This window comes from Lepidochelys kempii, chromosome 11, assembly GCF_965140285.1.
Source record: "Lepidochelys kempii isolate rLepKem1 chromosome 11, rLepKem1.hap1, whole genome shotgun sequence".
NCBI lineage: Eukaryota > Metazoa > Chordata > Testudines > Cheloniidae > Lepidochelys > Lepidochelys kempii.
The window spans coordinates 42517950-42542002 of NC_136390.1; the positions used below are offsets into that span (position 1 = coordinate 42517950).

A 24053-nucleotide genomic window follows, 5' to 3' on the forward strand; every position below is an offset into this window, starting at 1 on the left:
TATTTTGTGTTCAAACAATAAATCGTGCCCTGAGGCAAGGGCTTTAACAATCACTTGGGCAGGGTGTTTGCTTCCTTTCCTGAGCCGGTAAAACAGCCTACCACCCTGCTAGTGACCTGAGATATTTAGTTAGTGATTTAAAATGATTATATCTATACTTTTAGGATGACAATCTGACTGTCATACTGAGCAACAATTGGGAGGGTTTATAGTTTAAGAAAAGAAAAAAATTTGGGATTTTTAAAGCCATTGTAAATGGAGGTAACAGCCAGACTTTAAGCCTACCATTCAGGACAACATCCCTTTAACAGGTAAATATACCATCATATGCCCTCTGGCACACAAGCTTCTGTTCTTGTGAAGAATAAGCGGATTTTAAAAAATTTATTTAACAACAGGTATCTGTTTAGACTGACTTCATTTTAATGGCTTGGTGGAAGAAATGGCATACTTTTAATAGGTGTATTTTTCTAACAGGTATACATTTAAGGGAAGAGCAGTACAAAAATGATGATGATAATAATAATATTGATGGTGGAAAGTTTGTGCAGCATTTACTCCTTAAGATCAAGCAGTATGTTTAAGCAGCTAGCATAACAAATTAAAATTTACAAGGACAGTGCTATAGAAAAGAATCTATTTCAGAAAAGAAGTAGACTAACAAGAATCAGACCAACAGAATATTTTCAGAACAGAACAGAAATATATGCTATTTCATACAGTAGCTAAGAAAGAAAGCAGTAATTAAACAAAATTAAACATAAAAAGTATTTTATATATATGGGTATTCATGGGATATCAGTATCTATTAGCACTTATGATTATCCTCAAAATCTAAGGCAAAGGTCTCAGTTGCAAGGCAAGATTTTAAATCACCTGTACTACTCAGGTTCTTGCAGAAGTATACTGTGGATTTAATTGACAGCTAGCAGGATTATTCTTTGTCAAATTTTCATATTAAATGCTAATTTTCTATGTTTATATAATATTTTGTATACATTTTTCAATATATTGGCGGAGTCCTCTCCAGAAAAACATTGTGATCATAAAGGTTTCCAATTTTAGTGATGGTATGAACATGAGAGCTAGAAGCCATATTAAAAACAAAAAAAATCAAATGAGGAGTGTCTGACTACTTGAACTGTAAGTAAAAGTAAAATATCAGATGGGAATTGAAACAGAAAATAAGCGAATGTCATCAGATTTCTCACTAAAATAGTCAAGATTCCCCTCCCCTCCCCTAACATTTTAAAAAATCTGTAGGGGAAAAAACAACAACAACAAAATCTGCATTCTAGGCACTCAGTGTCAAGTCGATATAATCACTCAGTTCACTTATACAGTTTTGCATATATAGACTGCCTATTGTGCGATGAATTTGGCTGCAAAAAGCTGAATTTCTAAGACTTTAAATGATAGTTACAACAACCATATACACAGAGTACATGCATTGTCATGCGTATCTCTTAATGGATGAAAGAGGAATGTATTTATAAAAACACATTGGAACAATAATTAGAAGCTACACAGAAGTAAAAGCAAATGACATTAAACTGAAGAGTAGGTGCTAGTGTCAGCAGCTTCCGTAGTCCCCTGGTAAGCCACACTCCTTTCATCAGAGTCAGTTCATTAACACAGGAGAAAAGCCAGAAACTAAGGGAAATGCAGACCATCTGCTCAATCCAGATGCAACAGAACATGCTTCTTATATCCAATGCTATTATACCAGCAACGAACAGAGATACGATCTGTTTAATCCTCTAATCAAAGATTTAACAAAGGTCTTTTGACATCTTTGTTTCACAAATAAAAATTAAACTGAAATACTGATAACTGAAAGATAACTTTCTCACTGTATCTCACTGCTAACTTTTCTCTCTATATATATAGAAACAGTTTTAATTAACATAGATACCCCAGATACAGTAAGTAGGATCACAACAATTAAATGTATTTAAGCATTGCACAATTTTTTTGCTGCTAATTTATGTTTTCAAATGTCTAATTGCTTTAACTAGCAAGAATATTTTAGCTGATGTGTTTAAGTTTTTAAAAAGCCACATTGCATATATTTACTTGCATTCTTGAAGCTATTCTAGAACTAAAAAAACATTTTCTGTAGTTATAAGTTGAAAAAAGTAGGATAATTCTTACCTTGAAATTGTGAACCTTTTCATATTTTGGAATATGTTCATTTTCTTTCAGAGTTGCTCTTCTGACAAGTGATGTCAACTGTGAATAAGCAAAGAGTTTAAGAGGTTGCCAAATTGTCACAGATGACTTCTGAGAACCCAGTTTCATTCCCAAGGCTGCTATCAATAAATCTTGTTGACGGCTCTCTTGTTTTGAGTCGTGAAGTGCAGATCTATTAGCTTTTTGCCCTGACCAAGACTCTTTGGATGGCATTTTAGAATTGACAGGAAATAAAAATAAAAAGCTGTATTGATCTGTGCTCTCTGGAGATCAATCTGAGTTCAAAAAACAGAAACAAACATTTCAGAAACCTAAACTGATCTGGAGAAAGACATGTTCATAGTGATAATGATGCACTTCTTATAAAAAGGCTGACGTAACTAGGCAGATTCTTCTTGCTTCTGTTTTTAAAGGGCTCTAATATGAAAAATTTAAAGGTCTGGATACCAATAAAATTGGAGTTACTATTAATGTAAGAAAGCCAAGTGTCTCTTCATCCATTTAAAAAACATGTTATTTAGTCAAATAATGCATTTCTAAAAGCTCTCATTCCTACTCAATATACTGATGCCCATTTTGAATGAAAGATGCTCACATACTGCATATAATCAGTTTCTAGCAACAGACACTCTGCTAACCTCAGTCTAGCAAGGAGGGGGTGGCAGTGTGGGCTTTAGCAGTCAGGGATGGATTAGACTGGTCACATTACGAAGGCAGATAGCCAATGAAAAAACAGCAATAGTATTTAAGTACTGTATTCCTAACTCACTCACTCTCCCTCCTCCCGTGTAAGACTTACTTGCTGGCTCAAGGAAAAATATCAGCAGGAAGATAATGAGCAATGAATGAGTCATGCATCATTACAAAATGGCATCTTTTTGCCATTTAAAAGCTGAGGAGATGGTAATACATTCTCATGCTTAAAAATACTGTGAAAAGATAACCCAGGAGAGACTAAGGAAACAGCTCTATTTTTTGCTAACTATAAAGTGATGCTGGCAACTGGAACCAAACTGTATTAATGCTGAGCATAGCAGTCAGTGCAGATTGTTTTTCATTTATAATGACACTATTCTTGTCTTTGTTACATGTGTTTAACAAACTAATTCTACTGAGTGGAAGTGTCAGCTTTTTCTTCTCTCCAGTGGAGATCTCAGCACTTACAATGTACCCCACCAAGATCTCACCTCTTTAAATCATCTTTTCCACCCAAAGATCTGGGGATTAGACTTGCTGTTGCCCTGCACATTGCTATGTAGCTGTGCATGTCAGCACAAAATGAGTGCAAAGTGGGTGTAAAATACTACCAGGTCAGAAGGAAAGCATTTCACACCCATTTAGCATTTACATTTCCAAATTACAAGAATGCTAAGGGCACTGGAGGATCTGCTACGGTTGAGGCCCTGCATGCACAGACTTGACCAACTAGCCAGGGTGCCATCCCCATTTACTCTTCCTCCTCCGTCTAACTCCAACACCACAAGCACTCCACGCTCTGCAGTAGGGGAGAGAGAGGACCAGCTTTTGTACTCACCAGTCTATGTGTGATGCCTAAGACAAACAGGGATGTGAAGGCTGATGGGCAGAAGCTGTGTGGAGCCAATTGATGGGAGCTTTGAGAATCAAGCTGCTTGAGCAGGATTTTCTGATTTTCCTGCTTGGCCAATATCTCCTGCCAGGTTTGTAAAATATCCTGAACCTCAAATCCAGGCTGGTTTAGATGCCATACAGATGCTTTGCCCAATGCTACTGCTAGGACATTGCTTCTGAATAGCCATAAACCAGCATGTTGGCTACAGGCTGCAGTTGTAATGCAGTGGCCACATAAGCAGTTCAGTTCAACTCCGACATGGGATTGGTTAGCCAGACTCTGAATACTGCTGCCTAAATTTTCTTATTGGGATCTGTTCCTGCCATTACTCTATTGAAAAATAACTGTCCAACTGCTGCCAGGATCTATGGGTTTTAACCACTCCACTCTGCAGCAGTATCTGGCCTTAGTTTTAACATACTTAATATGAATCAGTGTCCATTTCTTGTGCTCTCTTATCTCTGTCCTGGTTTGTAGAGCCACACATAATGGAATGGATGTGGTGGGGAGGGGATGGTCCCAGGCAAGTAGCAGTGGTCGGGAAAGGTTACCACAGCACATATGTGGAAGCAGGTGGGGAAGGAGATGCTCTCACAGGTGAGGTGGAAGCTGCATGGGCCATACAACTCACACACTTCTTCAGGGTGCTGAAATTCTAGGGCTTATCCCAGCCACAAATTTCTGGCTATGATGACACATCACAATTCCACCCCTAACCTGCCATAGCTGGCAGCATTCACTATTAAATAATAAGGTAAATCCACAACAGTGGTGTAAATCTGTTCCAAAGGGCTCCCAGCGACAGCCAGCTCAGCAAAGGAGAGACTGGTCCTGGGAACCAAAGATCCGTCTCAGATGACACTGTAGAATACTAATGCCAGTAGGCCAGCCAACTAGCCCCCAACTTCCTTTTCACTTCACTCACCCCTTAAAAAAAATAAAATCACAGACACTGCTCTGAAGATGCACTGAACTAGCAAGAAAATAATATATTTTCCAGTTCCATTACTAGAAGAAATAAGCCAGCCATTCTTTAATGGTAAATTTGCACTCAGACAACATACAACGGTTAGTTCTTATAACACTATAAATAAATTATTTTACTTAACAAGTAATATAAATCATTCTGATTTTTCCTTTTCATCCTTTGGCAAAGTCTGACATACTTTTTTCTTAGTTGTCAATTTCCTTTTTCCTATTTCTAAAAGACTAAAGTGTAACTGAAAATAAATCAGAGTCACATTAGTAGAAAATGATGTCTGGATCCTAGAAAATTAAATCTAGAGAACACCAATAAAAAGGTAAACAAAACCACGCAACAGGGAAAGGTCACCCTCTCACTGCTGTAATTATGAAAAAGGTTTGTAATCTGAAAAGTAGCTTTAAGATAAAGTAGTGTTAGAATTAAAATGCATTGTTAGAAAAAACTACCTACAACTGGTTATTAGTCTTGCATAAAGTAGCTTCACATTGTTTACTGCAAGGTATTTTCTGATGATTAAACATACATACACACACACACATAGAGATACAAATACTGCTGATACCTTATACCTGTATTTTTTATATTGTATATGATGTAATTTTTGCATCCAATCAAACTATGTTAAACAAAGTTGCAAAGTCAAGCATTAAAAAATTAGGGAAAATAGTATGTGATCATGAAATTAAAGACTCCTATGTATATGCACAAGAGGTCAAAATTAAGATTGCACAGGAAACCTTATTTCTGGCAGTTCCTAACTGAATACTTGGCTTTGCAACCTTAATGTTCTTTTATTGCAGGTTTTTTTATGTTATTTCCTACTTTAAAAAAAAATGAAAAAACAAAACTTCCATTATGTGAAGCCATATTGACCCACAGCTTGGGTCATTAGCAGGATTCAGACCTATAGACCTCTACCACACAAGCTAACAGACTGAGTAACTATTAGTAGGCTTCAGAGTGGTAGCCATGTTAGTCTGTATCAGCAAAAACAATGAGGAGTCTTTGTGGCACCTTAGAAACTAACACATTTATTTGGGCAAAATCTTTTGTGGGCTAGAACCCACTTCATCAGATGCATGGAGTAGGAAATACAGGAGCAGGTATAAATACATGAAAAGATGTGAATTGCCTTACCAAGTGTCAGAGTAGCAGCCGTGTTAGTCTGTATCCGCAAAAAGAAAAGGAGCACTTGTGGCACCTTGGAGACAAACAAATTTATTTGAGCATAAGCTTTCGTGAGCTACAGCTCACTTCATCGGCATGCATCCGATGAAGTGAGCTGTAGCTCATGAAAGCTTATGCTCAAATAAATTTGTTAGTCTCTAAGGTGCCACAAGTACTCCTTTTCTTCTTACCAAGTGTGAGGTTAGTCTGACTTTGCAACGTTGTTTAACATAGGTTAGACTAACCTCATACTTCGTAAGGCAATTCACATCTTTTCATGTATTTATACCTGCTCCTGTATTTTACACTCCATGCATCTGATGAAGTGGGTTCTAGCCCACAAAAGCTTATGCCCAAATAAATTTGTTAGTCTCTAAGGTGCCACAAGGACTCCTCGCTGTTTTTATTAGTAGGCTGTTATCCTCTATGTGGACCAGCCACTAGAGTGAATAGATGAGATACACTCTTTACCAGTGGGCTTTATAGATATTTGCTGTAGGGAAGTGTTGTTTAGTGGCTAAGGATCCTACTGCTCCTGTGCCCTTAGCCTGTTTGTCCCCTCTTCTCCTAACCACCCCACCCCAGCTCCTGCCCTGTCTTCCCCTCTGTTCCTACTCTCTCTGCTACCCCTCAGCCTCCTGCCTCCCTCTCCTCCTTTCTGCCCCTCCACCCATTGGCTCTTGCCCTCCCTCTGCTCCCATCCACCCCATAGCTCCTGCACCCCTCTCTCACCTCCCACAGCTCCTGCCACACTCCCCTCTGCTTCTACCCTACCTCCCATCCTCTGGCTCCCTCCATCAGTGTGGCCCCTTCTTTGCTCCTAAAACCATGACCTCTTATCACAGTGCATTTCTTACCAACATACAAGGATCGTTGTGCTCTTTTTTCTTTTATTTGTGAAGTCCTTTGTACTGTTGCAGTATTAGCTACTCTGGTTTTTCTTGTGACCTGGTTTTTCTAAATAAGATTTAATTAGGCTATATACACTTATTTTTGCTAGTCTCAGAACCAGTGAGATCTTATTTTACTATGTATCATCTACAGAAATGTTTTGTACAGTGTTCCGTTGCTTACAATGCACTCTAATGTGTCCCTTTCCGAGCAACAGTCACGTTATAAAGCTTAACTCAGTCACCACATAATAAAATAGGTATCATACATGATATTTTTCTAAAATGGTAAGCCAACACATTCAGTGTGTATTAAATAATAAAATAAAACTACTCAATGGGAAATTATAATAGACCATTCCAGATGCATAGATAAGCTCTCTAAAATCAGAAAATGCCAAAGTCAAGCTCATGTGGGCAACCTTTCCTCTCGCTCCTTGTGCATGTTCATTATAATAGAGTGTTCAGTATTAGGACCACCTGGGTCCTCTTTAAAATACAATATCATACTATTTCTTACAACCTTAGATATACATTTGTTATATCTTTCAGTTTTTGTCATTCTCACAGGTATTTTTACTCTTGTAATGATTCAATATACTTTTATTGATTTAGACTTTGTATATAATAAATTCTCTGTACTCTAAGGAATGTATTTTAATAATAGTCAGCAGCTATATTATATACATTTTCTTTACAATCAGCAGCACAGCCTCCCTTACACATATGTCAGGGAATGAGATTTTAAAAGAAACCTGATTTGCTATGCACTTAGCCACCTTCTAGTGTTCTCACTAAATAGCTAAGTTAGACATGCACATATGTGCAGAAAATCTTTCCTTGCCTGCACACTTTATGAGTGTATTTTATGGCTCAGTACACAATTTTCAAAGGGTAATAAATCGGTCAAATTACTAAACCAAGCCCCAATTTTCTCTTGTACAATACCAGGCATTTTTCCTTACTGAAGGCTATCTCCAAATCTCATTTTCCAAGGCATTTCAGCTATAGGCTTGTTCCAAAATGGTCACAAAGTTTTGACTGTTTGGGATTTGTGACCAGTTTATTTTTTTTCACCATCCTTGAATGTGATTTTTTTTTTTGAACTCAGGATTTCCAGACAGTTTACCTATAGATAAGAGATGATGCACAGAAAATCTCAGCCTGTAAAGTGGCATATTTAGAAAATTATGAGCAACTAAAAACAGGAGATTAGAATGGAAAGCATCATGAAACCCGAACTACCAAGATTGGGGTTGTCATTTGTCCTGCTATAATATCACATCTGAACACAGCTCCAACACAGAATGTTGCTTTACAAAAATAAACACTGTCCCAACCTCTCATATCAATATGTAATATCTCTAAATACAATGCATTTCTGCAGAAAGATATCTTCAAGAAAAATAAAATATTTCCACAGTTATACTGTGTAACTGCTGCATCTACACTCTGAAGATATTGAAACATATTTATTCTGTCTGTAACTCTGATTGAGTTTACAGCTACTCAGAGATGAATTTGCTTTTACAGCTGGCTAAAAAATGAAAATCTATTATTGAGACAAATTTTGGAATGCCAGATATTTTCATTTTGAAATGATCCAGATGGACCCATTGTTACTTTTTAAAAAGATTTATTGTGAAATTTGTTTTCCATTTTTTTGTAAATTTCCATCAAAAATGTTATTGAAATGGTTAACATTTTTCATGTCAAAAATGTAGATAATCATTTACATTTTGACGTTTTCCATATTTTTTTTGATAAAATCCAAAAAACATGCAACTTTTCATGAAATTTTTGATAATGTCAACAACGTTCCACAAAAAACTTTGTTTTTTTAAAAATAGGCCATTTAAAATAAAAAACATTAAAAACCATTCATCCAGCTCTATTTGTGCTGTAAAATTCAACCTTAATTCTATCTTTCACATGTAATCCTTTAATTGAAAAAATAATTAATAAACCCAAAACTAAGCTAAAAATAGGAGATAAGCCATTAAAATTTGTTGTGCAGTTACTGTGCATAAAGCATGAATTGTGTTTTGTATTACTATTTTATGCATTACAGCTGGAGAATATTAATGTTATAATTCTGTAAGAATTTTATATTCATGATAGTATAAAAGATGGTAAGATTTAGAAATATGAAATATTATGCTATAAGTTTTACTTGAACACAGTTCTCATACACAAATAAACACACTTCTAAAATCAAAAAGATCTTCACACATAATATTTATATTAAAAAGTTATTATTCTGCGAACTTAGTTTTACAACCCTCCAATCACTATAGCTGACTTCAGTCTTGGGACAGTCTGGTATATTAGCTTTGGTTTATTTTGTTACTACAAACATGATTTGTTTTAAGTTTACTTAGATGCAAGTTATCAAAACTGGCCTTTATAAATAAAATAAAAAATAAAATAAAAAAGTAGAAAGTGCAGACTGTCAAAAACAGTCCACGGTGACTGTTTATCTCTATTACTAACTCTAAGCCAAAAATAGCTAATATTTTCTGTGCTGGAGAACAATAGAATCATAGAAATGAAGGGCTGGAAGGGACTCAAGAAGTCATCAAGTCCAGCCCCCTACGCTGAGGCAGGACCAAGTACACCTGATACTATACTGAACAGTAAATGATACTGAGAAGTATTCCCCTATGCACAATACTGCAAACAATTTTATTCCTGTATCATTATATTACATGATACATTAGAAGCAAGTACTACAAATACATTAGAAGCAAGACGAGGACTAAGGACAGAATAGGCCGCTTGCTCAGCGAGGACAGAATAGGCCCATTACTCAATGAGGGGGGAAATATAACAGGAAATGTGGAAATGGCAGAAGTGCTAAATGACGTTTTTGTTTCACCAAAAAATTTAGTAGTGATTGGAAGTCTAACATAGTGAATCCCAGTGAAAATGAGGTAGGATCTGAGGCTAAAATAGGGAAATAATGAGTTAAAAATTACTTAGACAAGTTAGATGTCTTCAAGTTGGCAGGGCCTGATGAAATGCATCCTAGAAAACACAAGGAGCTGACTGAGGCGCTATCTAAGCCATTAGCGATTATGTTAAAAAACTCATGGAAGATGGGAGAGATTCCAAAGGCCTGGAAGAGGACAAATATAGTGCCAACCCATAAAAAGGGAATATGGACAACTGGGGAATTACAGACCAGTCAGCTTAACATCTGTACCCAGAAAGATAATGGAACAAATAATTAAGCAATCAATTTGCAAACACCTAGAAGATAAAATGACAAATAACAGTTGGCATGGATTTGTCAAGAACAAATCATGTCAAACCAACCAAATAACTTTCTTTGACAGAGTGACAAGCCTAGTGGTTGTGGGGAAGCAGTAGATGTGCTATATCTTTACTTTAGTAAGGCTTTTGATACTGTTTTGCAAGACCTTCTCATAAACAAACTAGGGAAATATAGCCTAGATGGAACTACTATAATGTGGGTGCATAACTGGTTGAAAAATCATTCCCAGAGAGTAGTTATCAGTGATTCACAGTCAAGCTGGAAGGGCATATCAAGTGGGGTTCATCGGGGACTGGTTCTGGATCCGGTTCTGTTTAATATCTTCATCAATATATTAGATAACGGCATAGAGAGTACACTTATAAAGTTTGCAGACAATACGAAGCTGAGAAGGATTTCAAGTGCTTTGGAAGATCAGATTAAAATTCAAAATGATCTGGACAAACTCGAGAAATGGTCTGAAGTAAATAGGATAAAATTCAATAAGGACAAATGCAAAGTACTCCACGTAGGAAGGAACAATCAGTAGCATACATACAAAATGGGAAATGACTTCCTAGGAAGGAGTACTGCGGAAAGAGATTTGGGGGTTATAGTGGATCACAAACTAAATATGAGTCAACAGTATAATGCTGTTGCAAAAAAAAAAGAAAAAAAAGAACATCATTCTGAGATATATTAGCAGGAGTGTTGTAAGCAAGACACAAAAAGTAATTTTTCCATTCTACTCTGCGCTGATAAGGCCCTCAAGTAGAAGTAGAGTACTGTGTCTAGTTCTGGGTACCACATTTCAGGGAAGATGTGGACAAATTGGAGAAAGTCCAGAGGAAAGCAACAAAAATGATTAAAGGTCTAGAATTGGGTTTGTTTAGTCTGCAGAAGAGAAGATGGAGGGGACACATGATAACAGTTGTCAAGTGGATAAAAGTTTCTTACAAGGAGCAGGGAGAAAACTGTTCTTGTTACATCTGAAGCTAGGACAAGAAGCAATGTAGCAAAGGAGATTTGGGCTGGACAGTAGAAAAAACTTCTAACTGTCAGGGTAGTTAAATACTGGAACAAATTGCCTAGGGAGATTATGGAATCTCTGTCATTGTCTAACCTGTTCTTAAAAACCTCCAAACATCTTTCAGAAATGGTCTAGTTATTACTACTCCTGCCTTGAGTGCAGGGGAATGGACTAGATGACCTCTTGAGGTCCCTTCTACTATTTTCAATTTAGAAGAAATTCAACTTTATTTTTAAGTACAAATGCATGATTGAGCAAAGCAAGATACTTTTTCAACTGCCAAACTAAAAACTACATTTCCTTTTTTTTTTTTTTTTAGTTATGTTGATATAGATGCCTGGGTCCCACAATGGTGTAAATCCAGAGTACTTACACTAAAGCCAGTGGTTCTGGACCTGCATGACCCCATTAACTTCAATGGAGTTACTCAGCATTTAATGAAGTCAGAAACTGGCCCACTGAATCTTTAGAAACAGAGGGAGGGGGAATTCTAGGGATTTCCTTAACGTTTTTTTTTCCAAGTGTAAGTATTTCCAAAGAACTTCATGGAAAAGGTTTAGAATGAACGTAGCTGCCATTTCAGTGCTAAATCCCACACTGCAATGGCTTAGTTTTGAAAGTAATTGCCACAACTTTATTCATACTGAATAACCAAGACACTGTGCAACACTTGACACTATCCTGGCAATAAATCTTCTGCGGAAGCCCAACACAGAATACTCCTATGCCCTTGAGTGGGGCAGCACTGCAGGCCCATTCCCCTATTGAGGGCCCAGGGCCTGGTGTTCTCCAACACCATGTTCCATGCACCAGGAGATTGGCACCTCCACTGTGTGACTGACCCTCTTTGTCTTGCATGAAACTGGTCTCACCCACTGATGTCCCCTGTGTCCCTGGAAAATAGCCTTAACTCACAGGTTACTCCCGTAATGGGATGCCTCCCCCACGATGGGTGTATTTAATTAGTTAAATCGTCTACTCCAGTCTTTCCCTTATAGGCAACGACTACCAATCCAGAGGCACAAAGCAAGCTGTGACAGCAGAACAAAGGCAGAGTTGTTACCAAGCTGGATGTGAGTAAGACAAGATAAATCACAAACACTCATCATAGTAAAAGGATAGTCAGGAAGTTAAATTAAGACCGTCACCTCACTCTTAACTCATACTGCTATGAGGAGAGAAGTGCAGCAATGAGTTAAAACTAAAACATAAGTCTGTACACTTAAAGAAAAGGAGGACTTGTGGCACCTTAGAGACTAACCAATTTATTAGAGCATAAGCTTTCGTGAGCTACAGCTCACTTCCTCAGATGCATATCGTGGAAGTGAGCTGTAGCTCACGAAAGCTTATGCTCTAATAAATTGGTTAGTCTCTAAGGTGCCACAAGTCCTCCTTTTCTTTTTGCGAATACAGACTAACACGGCTGTTACTCTGAAATCTGTACACTTAGTTTCTTCACTTCTGACCGCTCAAAAATCACTATCACTTACTCGGGCACAGAGGGGGATCAAATGGGGGAAAATGCCAGCCAACCTCAGCAAATAAGTGCAGGAGGGAGGGGCAGAGGAATATGGAGCATGACAGACATACTCTCTCCCTTCCCTTCAGATAGCAAAAACCACACTGTGTGAAAGCCACGTAGCTAGGGCTCAGTGGATTTTTTTTGAGGGACACACTTTTGCCAGTTGTTGGGGGAGCAAAGTTGGGTGCATCAAGGGGGCATTGTCCTCTGCAAAATGGTGGGATTTTCCAGAGGAAAACCCCTCAGAATTAATGCTGCCTCTTGCAACATTCATTTTCAATCAATAACTTCTACAGCGCCCCCAGCAGGAGCTTGATCCTGGAAGATGCTGAGCACAGGATGAATATTAATCATGGAGCAGGTCCTCAAGGAATCAATCCTGAAGTACTTACATGAGAGGAAAGTGATCAGGAACAGTCAGCATGGATTCACCAAGGGAAGGTCATGCCTGACTAATCTAATCGCCTTCTATGATGAGATTACTGGTTCTGTGGATGAAGGGAAAGCAGTGGATGTATTGTTTCTTGACTTTAGCAAAGCTTTTGACATGGTCTCCCACAGTATTCTTGTCAGCAAGTTAAAGTACGGGCTGGATGAATGCACTATAAGGTGGGTAGAAAGTTGGCTAGATTGTCGGGCTCAACGGGTAGTGATCAATGGCTTCATGTCTAGATGGCAGCCGGTGTCAAGTGGAGTGGCCCAGCGGTCAGTCCTGGGGCTGGTTTTGTTCAACATCTTCATAAATGATCTGGAGGATGGTGTGGATTGCACTCTCAGCAAATTTGCGGATGATACTAAACTGGGAGGAGTGGTTGATACGCTGGAGGGCAGGGATAGGATACAGAGGGACCTAGACAAATTGGAGGATTGGGCCAAAAGAAATCTGATGAGGTTCAATAAGGATAAGTGCAGGGTCCTGCACTTAGGACGGAAGAACCCAATGTACAGCTACAGACTAGGGACCGAATGGCTAGGCAGCAGTTCTGCGGAAAAGGACCTAGGGGTGACAGTGGACAAGAAGCTGGATATGAGTCAGCAGTGTGCCCTTGTTGCCAAGAAGGCCAATGGCATTTTGGGATGTATAAGTAGGGGCATAGCGAGCATATCGAGGGACGTGATCGTCCCCCTCTATTCGACATTGGTGAGGCCTCATCTGGAGTACTGTGTCCAGTTTTGGGCCCCACACTACAAGAAGGATGTGGATAAACTGGAGAGAGTCCAGCGAAGGGCAACAAAAATGATTAGGGGTCTGGAACACATGACTTATGAGGAGAGGCTGAGGGAACTGGGATTGTTTAGTCTGCAGAAGAGAAGAATGAGAGGGGATTTGATAGCTGCTTTCAACTACCAGAGGTGGTTCCAGAGAGGATGGTTCTAGACTATTCTCAGTGGTAGAGGAGGACAGGACAAGGAGTAATGGTCTCAAGTTGCAGTGGGGGAGGTTTAGGTTGGATATTAGGAAAAACGTCTTCACTAGGAGGGTGGTGAAACACTGGAATGCATTACCTAGGGAGGTGGAAGAATCTCCTTCCTTAGAAGTTTTTAAGGTCAGGCTTGACAAAGCCCTGGCTGGGATGATTTAATTGGGGATTGGTCCTGCTTTGAGCAGGGGGTTGGACTAGACGACCTCCTGAGGTCCCTTCCAACCCTGATATTCTATGATTCTATGATTAAGGCAATATGGGGACTGAAGCACATCACAACACAGCACCCATGGCCTCCCTCCCACATTAGAAGGCAGTAGCAGAGTGATAGGGACGATATGCTTCAGTGGGGCTACTCACATACTTCAAATTAAGCACATGCTAATGTACTTTGCTGGATCAGGGTTAAGGTTCTCAGCACCTTGCAGGACAGAGCCCTAGAAGAGGACATTGTGCAACTACCAATTAGTTCAGTCACAGCCAACATGGCCAGCAGTCGAGTCAGAGATTGGCAGAGTACATGGAGGTCTTTGGTTCACGTGGATACCCTTCGGAACTACAGATGTTAAAAGAACGGGACAGGCTCTCCCTAAACATAACTACTCTGCCTGGGCCTCCCGGCCACACCAGGGTTGCAGTGCCAGGGCAGAGGGTGCTGCGGTGTGTGGTCAGTGCCCTCTCGACAGAGCAAGGCAGCGGCAGCGCTGGTCAAAGATTTTGGGCTCCTCCCATGAGTTTGGGTCTTAGGTATGTGCCCAGTTTGTCGATGTGTTAAGCCAGCTCCGGCCACATCTCCAGTTGTTTTTTTTTAAATGAGTTCCAGGATATGACAGCAATATTCACTATAACGCAGACTACTTTTCCTTAATACAGTCACGTTTTTAGGAAGATAATACAAAATCAATATTGTTGTTGCATCGTTACAGAATTTAAAAAATAGTAAATAGTTAATTTACGATTAAATAAAAATAGTGTGTGTGTAGTTTCTCTACACACACACACACTCTCATTCACTCACTCAGTATATGTAATAGTGGGTCTAACCCCCCTCCCCAAAAAAGACAAAATGCAGTTGGTGGGTCGCTACAGCAAAAAGTTTGGGAATCAGTGGGATAAGGCATCTTTTCCAATCCTTCAGTTATTCTCATGGCTCTTCTCTTCTCTGATTCATCTCCAATTTAACAACATCCTTCTTGAATGGGGACACCAGAACTGGACACAGTATTCCAGTAGCAGTTGCACAAATGCCAAATGCAGAGGTGATAGAACCTCCTTACTCCTATTCAGTATTCCCCTGTTTACACACCCAATGATTGCACAGTGTTGCACAGATGACCACAGTGTTGCACTGGGATCCCATGTATCCAGTATAAGCCCCCAAATCTTTTGCAGAGCGACCACTTCACAGATGACATTGTGATATCCTGTAAGTATGGCCTACATTGTTTGCCCATGGATGTCTGATCTTACATTTGGCTGTACTGAAACACATTTGTTTGCTTGAACCCAGGTTACCAAGCGACAGTGAATTTACAGCCACTTGCACCCAAAGCATGACACTTTTCACTGCTCCATGAATCTAGTGATCTGAGACACCAGTCACTTGAATAACTAAGTAATTAAACAGTCTTTAGAAATAGGTATATAAGCATCCCCTTAAACACCACTTAACTAAAATACATAGCCTACAAAATGGAGCAGCACTTCAATTTCTTGGGCGAATAACCAAGGGTCCTATATTTCTTCTTCATAATCTGGAATGGCTGATATAGGGAAGAAGCACATATTTTCTATGCACTTCAGAGCCCAGATTCTTATACCGTGGTGATCACCATAGTACCTGAGCACCTTCTAGTAAGTAGCGTATTAAGCAGTGTTTGTTCTCTCATCCTCTTCCGCATGCACGTTTAAAGCTAGAGAAGGCAAGGTCAAAGAACTACACCTTGCACTTGGAGCAGAAAGTGGTGATGTTTGTGACGGCCTTAGCTTTGAGGGAGGGTCCACGGGGTTCATTTCAGTCTTGGAATGGCCTGTGAGAAAGCTGTCTCCAGCACAGATGAGCATTACCGAGTTGACTTCACCCATAGTAGAACATGGCTAGGCAGGCATTGAGCTAGGACAGTTGCTTACTGCACAAATTTGCTTGTTTCACTATTACTTCATCCACCCTTTCCCACACACATGTATTTCATTCACCTTGTCACAAACCAGGACTATGAGATGTCTGGGTCAGGGACTGGTTTTTTACTTCATGCCTGTACAGTGCCTCGCACAATGGGCTCCTGATTGAGGTATTGAGGTGCTAGTATAATACAAATGGTAAATAACTACCACCTACAGATACTATTCTGGAAAGTTCTTGCCTGGGGCAACAGCATCCTGAAAGGAGTCACGGCAGCCATGTGACCCTAATTAACTGCCTTGACTGAGCACATTGGCACCTCCTCTACCCTCACTTTCCATTTTGTCAACTTATTCTCTTTTTTTCAGCTAATGGCATTACATTTATCTATCGTTTTCTTTTATTTCCTTCTCCTGCCCCTCTGCCTTCTCCTGTCTGTGGGGATCTGCATCACTGTGATCAAGAGACAACTGACATTTATTTCAGCGAGGTATTATCCCTCACAAAAATTTCTTGGACTATGATTCCTCATGGCAAATTTTATCCCAGAATGTACTTTTAAGCCATTTACAAAGCCCACAGCACAACATGCTCTAGCTTAGGGATAACAGTCATAATCTAATGAAAAGCAGAAACTGCATTAACAGTAATCTTTCATCAAATGTCCATTATCAGTAATATACCACATTCGATAATCAAAGAAAATCAGGGCTATAAAACAAATATTCAAATTCCACCTTAGTTAGTACTAAAATTCCACCTTATTTAGTACTAAAAACCTTAGAGGAAAATTATGATTTATTTCTGGAATGACCCACAATATGCTAAACAATTTCCAAATATAAAAGAAGGCACAATTCCTGCACCTTGAAGAGTTTACACAGATCCTTTTGTCATATATGGTTCCTTTTGTCAAGAACCCCAATAATTCTCAAATATTTACAAGTAGTAAAATTTCTGATGGTGACAAATTTTTATGGAAAAATTATTAATTTACAACACTGTTCTTTATCTGATCTACTCCAGAGCCATGTTCTCATAAGCAGTTTTTACATGAAAACCCTACATATTTTTTTAATTAAAGAAATTAAATTTGGGGATAATAATTGTTTGGTCCACAGAGCTCTCTTTGATTTGAGTTAATTTGCAGTATTCATGGAATAGGAGACTCAGAGCTGGATATAATGTGTGCAGGCATTATGCACGTTTCTTTTTATCTCTTGTTAATATTTTCTTACCTCATGCATAATATTTCACATCCACATCAGTCTTCTCATGGCAGTCTGCATTCTGCCCCTTATATTAGCCTTTTTTTGTTCTGTATAATAATTCAATCTAGAATGATTCAATACACTTTGTAATTGAAAACTGCAGCTCATTAATTTCTAAACATTCTTTGTATTTCATGCTACACCTGTTCTTTTGGCACAGCCAGTATTCTGAATTCATCCATATCCTCCGGAGTAAGCTATGTTGCTAAGATACATGTGTTGTCACAGTTTTCCCCTCCAACATACTTTCAGTTCGTGATCATACTTGTTTAGCATAATTAAGACTGAAAAGTGCTAACCCCTCTAATCCTTGCTAAAATAATCCTGGATATAACCCCAGTAATCAAGATGAGTTTATAGTTTTAAAATACTTTTATTACAATTTTTTTTTGAGTTATAACATTTTCAGGTAACATTTTTGCAGATCATAATGTGATTTCATCGTCATTCTGAAGTCCCTTGTTGATCATCCAACACTGAAAAGAGCTCAGAACTATGGTGGTCCAAAGTGTTTATCAGCACTCCCCAGGCCCTGATCCTGCATTTCCTGAGTGCAGGATTCTGCATGGGTGCAGCTGCGCCTGCACTCAGTGAATTGCTAGATCAAGCTCAAGATTGACTTTCAGACAAGGCTAAAGCACAGAATCAAAAAAAGGGATCAGATTCTGCTCAAGCATCAAATCCTATTTGCCTTAATGTTCTCGGTTACACTCATGTAACTCAGGAATTACAACTGACTTTAACCATGTTATTTCTGATTTAAATCTGGAGTAAATGAGATAAGAGTTTGATTCAAAATCTCCAGCAGTGGAACTACATTCTAAAGAAGTCTCAGAAATCAAGCCCTTAGGTTATCTATAACTCACTAAGAGGTATAAACATGTGCCCAAACTGAGCTCAGAAAGCACATGTCTACACTTACCGTGGATTGATGCTGTGTCGAGTGATCCATCAGGGGTAGATTTAGTGGGTCTAGTGAAGAAGACCCACTAAATCAACAGCTTATCACTCTCCCGTCAATTCCGGTTCTCCACAGGAACGAGAAGCATAAGATAAGTCGATGGCAGAGTTTCTCCCGTTGACCCAGCGCAGTGTAGAAACCGCAATAAGTCAACCTAAGCTTTGTTGAATCCAGCTACGTTATTCATGTACCTGGAGTTGCGTAACTTAGGTTGACTTAACCCCTTAGTGTAGACCTGCCCAGAGACTATTCAGATACTGAACATTAGGCATGTAACTCAGGAATTACAACTGACTTTAACCATGTTATTTCTGATTTAAATCTGGAGTAAATGAGATAAGAGTTTGATTCAAAATCTCCAGTAGTGGAACTACATTCTAAAGAAGTCTCAGAAATCAAGCCCTTAGGTTATCTATAACTCACTAAGAGGTATAAACATGTGCCCAACACGTGTCTCTTGTTAAATATAGGCCCCTACCTCAGATACAAGAAGAAAATGGAAAGATAAAAGAGGGGGAGGAATGAAGAGAATTACTAATTGCAGGGAGCTTCCACACGACCACAGTGAAATACAATATTTATCATAGTGTTAAAATTGTAAAGTATGGAAAATAAAGCAGAGACAAAACAAAGAAAGTTTCTCCCTTACAAAGAAAATTAGAAAATAAATGAAAAGATGAAAAATCCTTCTCAGGCCTGTAACTTCTAATGGGAGTCAGGTTTTATTACACTGTTCAGTTGCTTTTTGTTCTCTTCTAGTTGCTGCTCCCACAAAATAACCTTGCTGGCTTTGGTAACTGGTGCTTTGGAAACTTTGGTGGTTTCTTGGTTTCGAACTAGATTAGCAGGCACTAGTGAGTCCAAAAGTAGAGCAACTAATATCCTAGACTTACAAAACCAGTCAGTCTATGTCCTATTTGAATGGTTCAATTCCTCTCCACCCCCATATATATTAGTCTTCTTTCCCATTTACTACCGCTTTGTCTCCCGTGTTACTCTATTAAATTTTCCTGCCATGTGAGTGTTTATGTGAGAGGGCAGCAAACTCACCCAGGTTTCTGGTTGAAGTTATGGCCACTAGGAATTCCCACTCCAAGAGTCAGCAATTCCAGGGATGAAGAAACTATCATCTCAAAAGGGGAAAAAACAGCAATTCTGAAACAAATTTAAATAGCTTCTTCATTTTAAAACTGTATCATTCTGAAAATGGGCTGCCACCAACCCATTTCTCCATCAGAGGTTTGTGCTAAATTAGGGTACATATATTGTTGTTTGGCTTAGGAAAAAAGTCAGTGTGCAGCCAGAGTGGATCGTTTCTATCTGAATGGTGTTTTTTGTTTATTTTTTTTTATATTCATTGGCACAAGTCTTTCTTGAAACATGACTTTCAGATGAAGCCCAGGAAACCTACCACTCGTAGGCTCCTACTGGCAATACAAAAATCTGGCATTTCATTTGGAATTTGAGGTAAAACATCTCTGGAAAGAATATTTTGTTCTTCTGAACACCAAGACACATTGATGTTAAAAATCCATGCTTAAAAAAAATTCATTTTTACAACTCATCTATTAGGATTAAATTAAATACTGAACCAACAGATGTGTTTTCTTCTGCTTATTCAGCCAAGTTATTTTCCCTTTTTATCTTATCCAGGCTCTTTTTAAATTATCATTTTTCCAGACTAGAAGTAAAAACAAAAACCACCCACAAAACCCCACTCTTCTCTTGTTTTAATACTGCTAATATCAATCAACATTTTAAGTGGTTGAAACTACATAAAATAGATAAGCTTATTATTGTTTTGATTCTCAGCTTTAAAAGTAGCTTAAGAGAATTAACCCATAGCCCCAACATAAGTTATTCAGTAGCTGCTAGCATACCAACTTGCTGAGCAAAGCATCTGTCTTAAAATCTTCTGTTTATTGCAAAGGTGGTTGTCAGTTCAGAGGTCTTTTGTCAGTTTCAAAGCACCAAGCTGCAGGTTTGAATGCTAACAGCATTTGGAATTTGAAGTGAATTTGAATGAAAAGCTGTCATTTAGGATCTGAAAAATTTCAGCTCCATGAAAAATACAAATATACATGATGTTACTTTCAATTTTCATGCATTTGTATTGAACAAATTGCTACTTTAAGCTGATTCTGAGTCACAGCAATGTTTGAATGCAAATGTACCTCACTTCCATATTGGCTTTGGTAACTGCTTCATGATAACTTTTTCTGCACTGTAAAATCACCCAAAACACTCCTCACCCAATAACATTTGAGACGTGATATAATCCATTATTAAACACTTCCCAACCATGTTTAAATTTAGTATAGAAACAGACAATATAACCTTTCATCTCCATATTCATCTGCTCTTGCCTAGGAAAGAGAAAAGCTGCTTGGCTCTTTAAATGCTACTACCCCTGATTCACACACTGAAAACTAAGAACATACACCCAGAAATAAAGTTTAATGTGGGACATTATACTCGGCAATAAACACCCAAATCCTATAGACATACCAGTTTCTTATTCTGTGCTTTGATGCAATATCCATCTAACAATTGATATAACTATCATTAACTGAATGCAGTATACAAGAATATCTAGTATAATTTGATCATCTGGGCCTTGATCCTGCAAATATGTTAGCTTGTGGTTAACTTTATGCACATGGCTAGCCCCACTAAAAGCCAGGAATACCGATGCTGAGGGGTCAGTGCTAAAATAACTCAGGTAAGCGTCAGATCGGTCAATCTGACAGTTCCTACAGCGCTCACAAACATTAGGAGATGCACATCGGGGAACATTAAAAGCTGCACAGCTCTAAATAATTGGCGCTAATATCTTTAAAAAGAGGATAGGTTTGTAAGAGTTTATAACTTTCTAATTCTAACTGAAATTTTTGAAAAGTCTGGTATCCTTGCAGTGGCTGAGGACTAAGTGTGACAAGTGTGCAGTAATGAAAGCAAGCATTTCTGTCTATCTAGGTAACTACATTGTTCTCCTGATTTTATTCAAACTCAAAAGAAAATTTTCAACTATGAGCTTACACTAAGCATTGAGAATTTAATTTTAAAAGGATTAGTTGTGACAATTCAGAAGGAATAAAAATAGGGGTCAGAACAGGATGGCTATTACAGCTTTAAACAGGGGGTATATAATAGCTCCAGTTTTCATTTACACCCCAATACAGCTAAAAAATTCATTTAACCATTTCTGTCCAGATCTCTAACAAATGTGATAGCTTTATTTTCTTTCTGCTGTCACTTCTACCCAAGTATTTTACTCTCCACAGGTCTGCAAGGTTGGGGTGACCACTGGACAATTATAGTTGGACAATTATAATTGCAGCAGATGTGCTTGCTTACCATGGATTGAAAGGTATAGGATGACAGACTGATTTTGAGCTCTACATAAAAGCCTGATGATGTGGATACCTATGCAGGATGATTTAAATATAACTGGTATAAAATATGCTATTCGTTTAGATTGGAAAACATTTGCACACCCTATGCAGGAAGGAGAAAATGGTTGAGAGCTTTGTGTATAGAAAGGGATGGCCTATTAAGGTGGTAAAACATATGTATGAGGAATCTCTCACTGTACAGCTAAAGAAGGGTCTGATGTTAATCCTTAAAACACAAAATATTAGAATCTTGGGCTTTGGTTCATGACTGTTTCAGAGTGAAAAGGGCCATGAACATCACCACTTCCTGCAGTCCCTAGGTTTTCCTTGGGAGTCTCATATACAAGTACTGACCTGACCTGACTCTGCTTAGTTTATGAGATTAGATACACTCATAACGCCAGGTGATTATCACCAGCTGTGCAGTGTTACATTATAAAATCAAAGTAAGGTAAGAAAAACTTGTAAATAACAAAATTATCCCTTTACAGTTCTCCTAATTCAAAAAGTCCAGCCTGTTTCCTGTAGAAGTGATTAGTAATAGAAAATAATTAGAATAAGACAGATGGAAGAAGGAGGGCAAAACAAAAACAACATATACAGCCCAGGAAACAGCCTGACAAGTGATGGAATTGACAGTCAGCAAACCAGCGACAGAGCACCACAATTTGAGAGTATTTTATGTAAGCAGGCCTACTGCACAAGTAAAAAGTACCATTAAACGCCACCTTTAGAAACAATGACCAAGAGACCCACTTTATCCTAGGTATGACTATTGGAAGGATAGTGTCACAAATCGCAATATACTGCTCTTAAAATCCCCTCACCATTTCCTCAAATAACCAAGGAGAGCCTTCTGAAATGATTTCCCCTGAAGATCCCTCTTTGTAACCAGTGATTAAAATGGAAGATGAGCTCTTGTATACAGCTTATAAAGATAAAACAACATTGCATTATGGAGTGATGAGCCTCCTGAGCATCCTGTAGGATCTTCTCTCCTTCACATCTCAGGAGATCCACAGGAGGGATCTGATCTCTTCACTCACCAGCACAGTTCTCACTCAAGACTCTGCCATCTCTGTGCCCTCCTCCACTTCTCTGCGTTTTTGCAGTGATAAAAATTCCCCTCACAGACTACATGCAATTTGTCCTTTGGTGGAGACGTCAGGGTGAACTATGCTTGGAAGAGAAATCTGATCCCTTTTTTGGGGCATGCTTGGGTCTGCAGGATGGGTATCAGGAAACTCATCTCTCCATAGCAGATAGCTATATTATCTTATAAACTGTACACCGGAGCTGATTTTCCAGGCCAGCTATTATATGGGGTAATTAATCTTTCTCCTTGCCTTGTCCTGCTGCACCATGAGCTTATCCTAAGCATCGTTCTCTGTACCCCTCTGTTCCAGGAAGCCTCTTCATATCTCTGAGCAAGTCACAGGGTAGGGATGTCCTTATCCCTCATTCTCTTTCCACAGACCCAATAATTTTGGGAGGGCCTCAAGAGCAGTTCAGTGGTAAAGGAGGACAAGACAGGAGAAAAAAACAACACTTCTTTCCCTGCTCCACCTGACACTTAATTTTCTGTACTTCATCACAGAGGAATTAGGCTAGCGTGAGCCACAGAATTTGGTCCGTTCAAGAAGGTAGGGAAGTGCTAATGACTCCCTCCTTGCCTTCTCCTGCAGTGAATACCTGTTCCTCAGCTCTTCTTCCAAACGCTCTTTGCTCGGAGCTCCTTGGAGCCTCCGCCAAAAGTTTACTCTCACTAATGTGCCCAAAGTCCCACTCCCCCATATACGCACCTATAGCTATGAGAGCTCGTTATGGCCCACACCTACCCCAAGACCCACAGGGGAAGAAAAACAACAAGCTCCCACCATTTGTCAGGATTGTGGTGACACGACAACCCTCCTAAGGCTCATTAGGGGTTGATGCACTTACCTCGGTGGAGCCCTACTTCTGTGCACTTCCCGAGATTCACAAGGGATGTGCACCTCTCCTAAGGTCTTAGCAGACGTGCGCTAGTGAGGCGATCCTCTTCTGGCATCAGGAAATAAGACGGAAGCCCCCCACCAACCTTCCTTCATTTCCCATCCCTATGCTGTGACTACTTAAAAAAATGAAGGAAATTTCCAAGGTCAAGTTTAGATTGCAATGGTTTGAATGCTCAAGTTTAAAAAACAAAACCAAACAACCCTCCACCCCGAACCTACAATATTAGGAACCCTAGAAATGGCTGTACTTTA

The 24053-nt window shown here is 39.0% G+C and overlaps 1 protein-coding gene across 4 annotated transcripts in view; it reads right to left on the reverse strand.

Moving 5' to 3' along the window:
* The window catches only part of CHN1 (chimerin 1), a 161862-nt gene that overhangs the window by 37806 nt on the left and 100003 nt on the right, over nucleotides 1-24053 (reverse strand). For all 4 annotated transcript variants that reach the window (XM_073305918.2, XM_073305919.2, XM_073305920.2 and 1 more), the window contains one exon: nucleotides 2155-2232. In XM_073305918.2, coding sequence (XP_073162019.1) covers nucleotides 2155-2232 — 78 coding nt within the window. The remainder of the gene's footprint in view (nucleotides 1-2154; nucleotides 2233-24053) is intronic.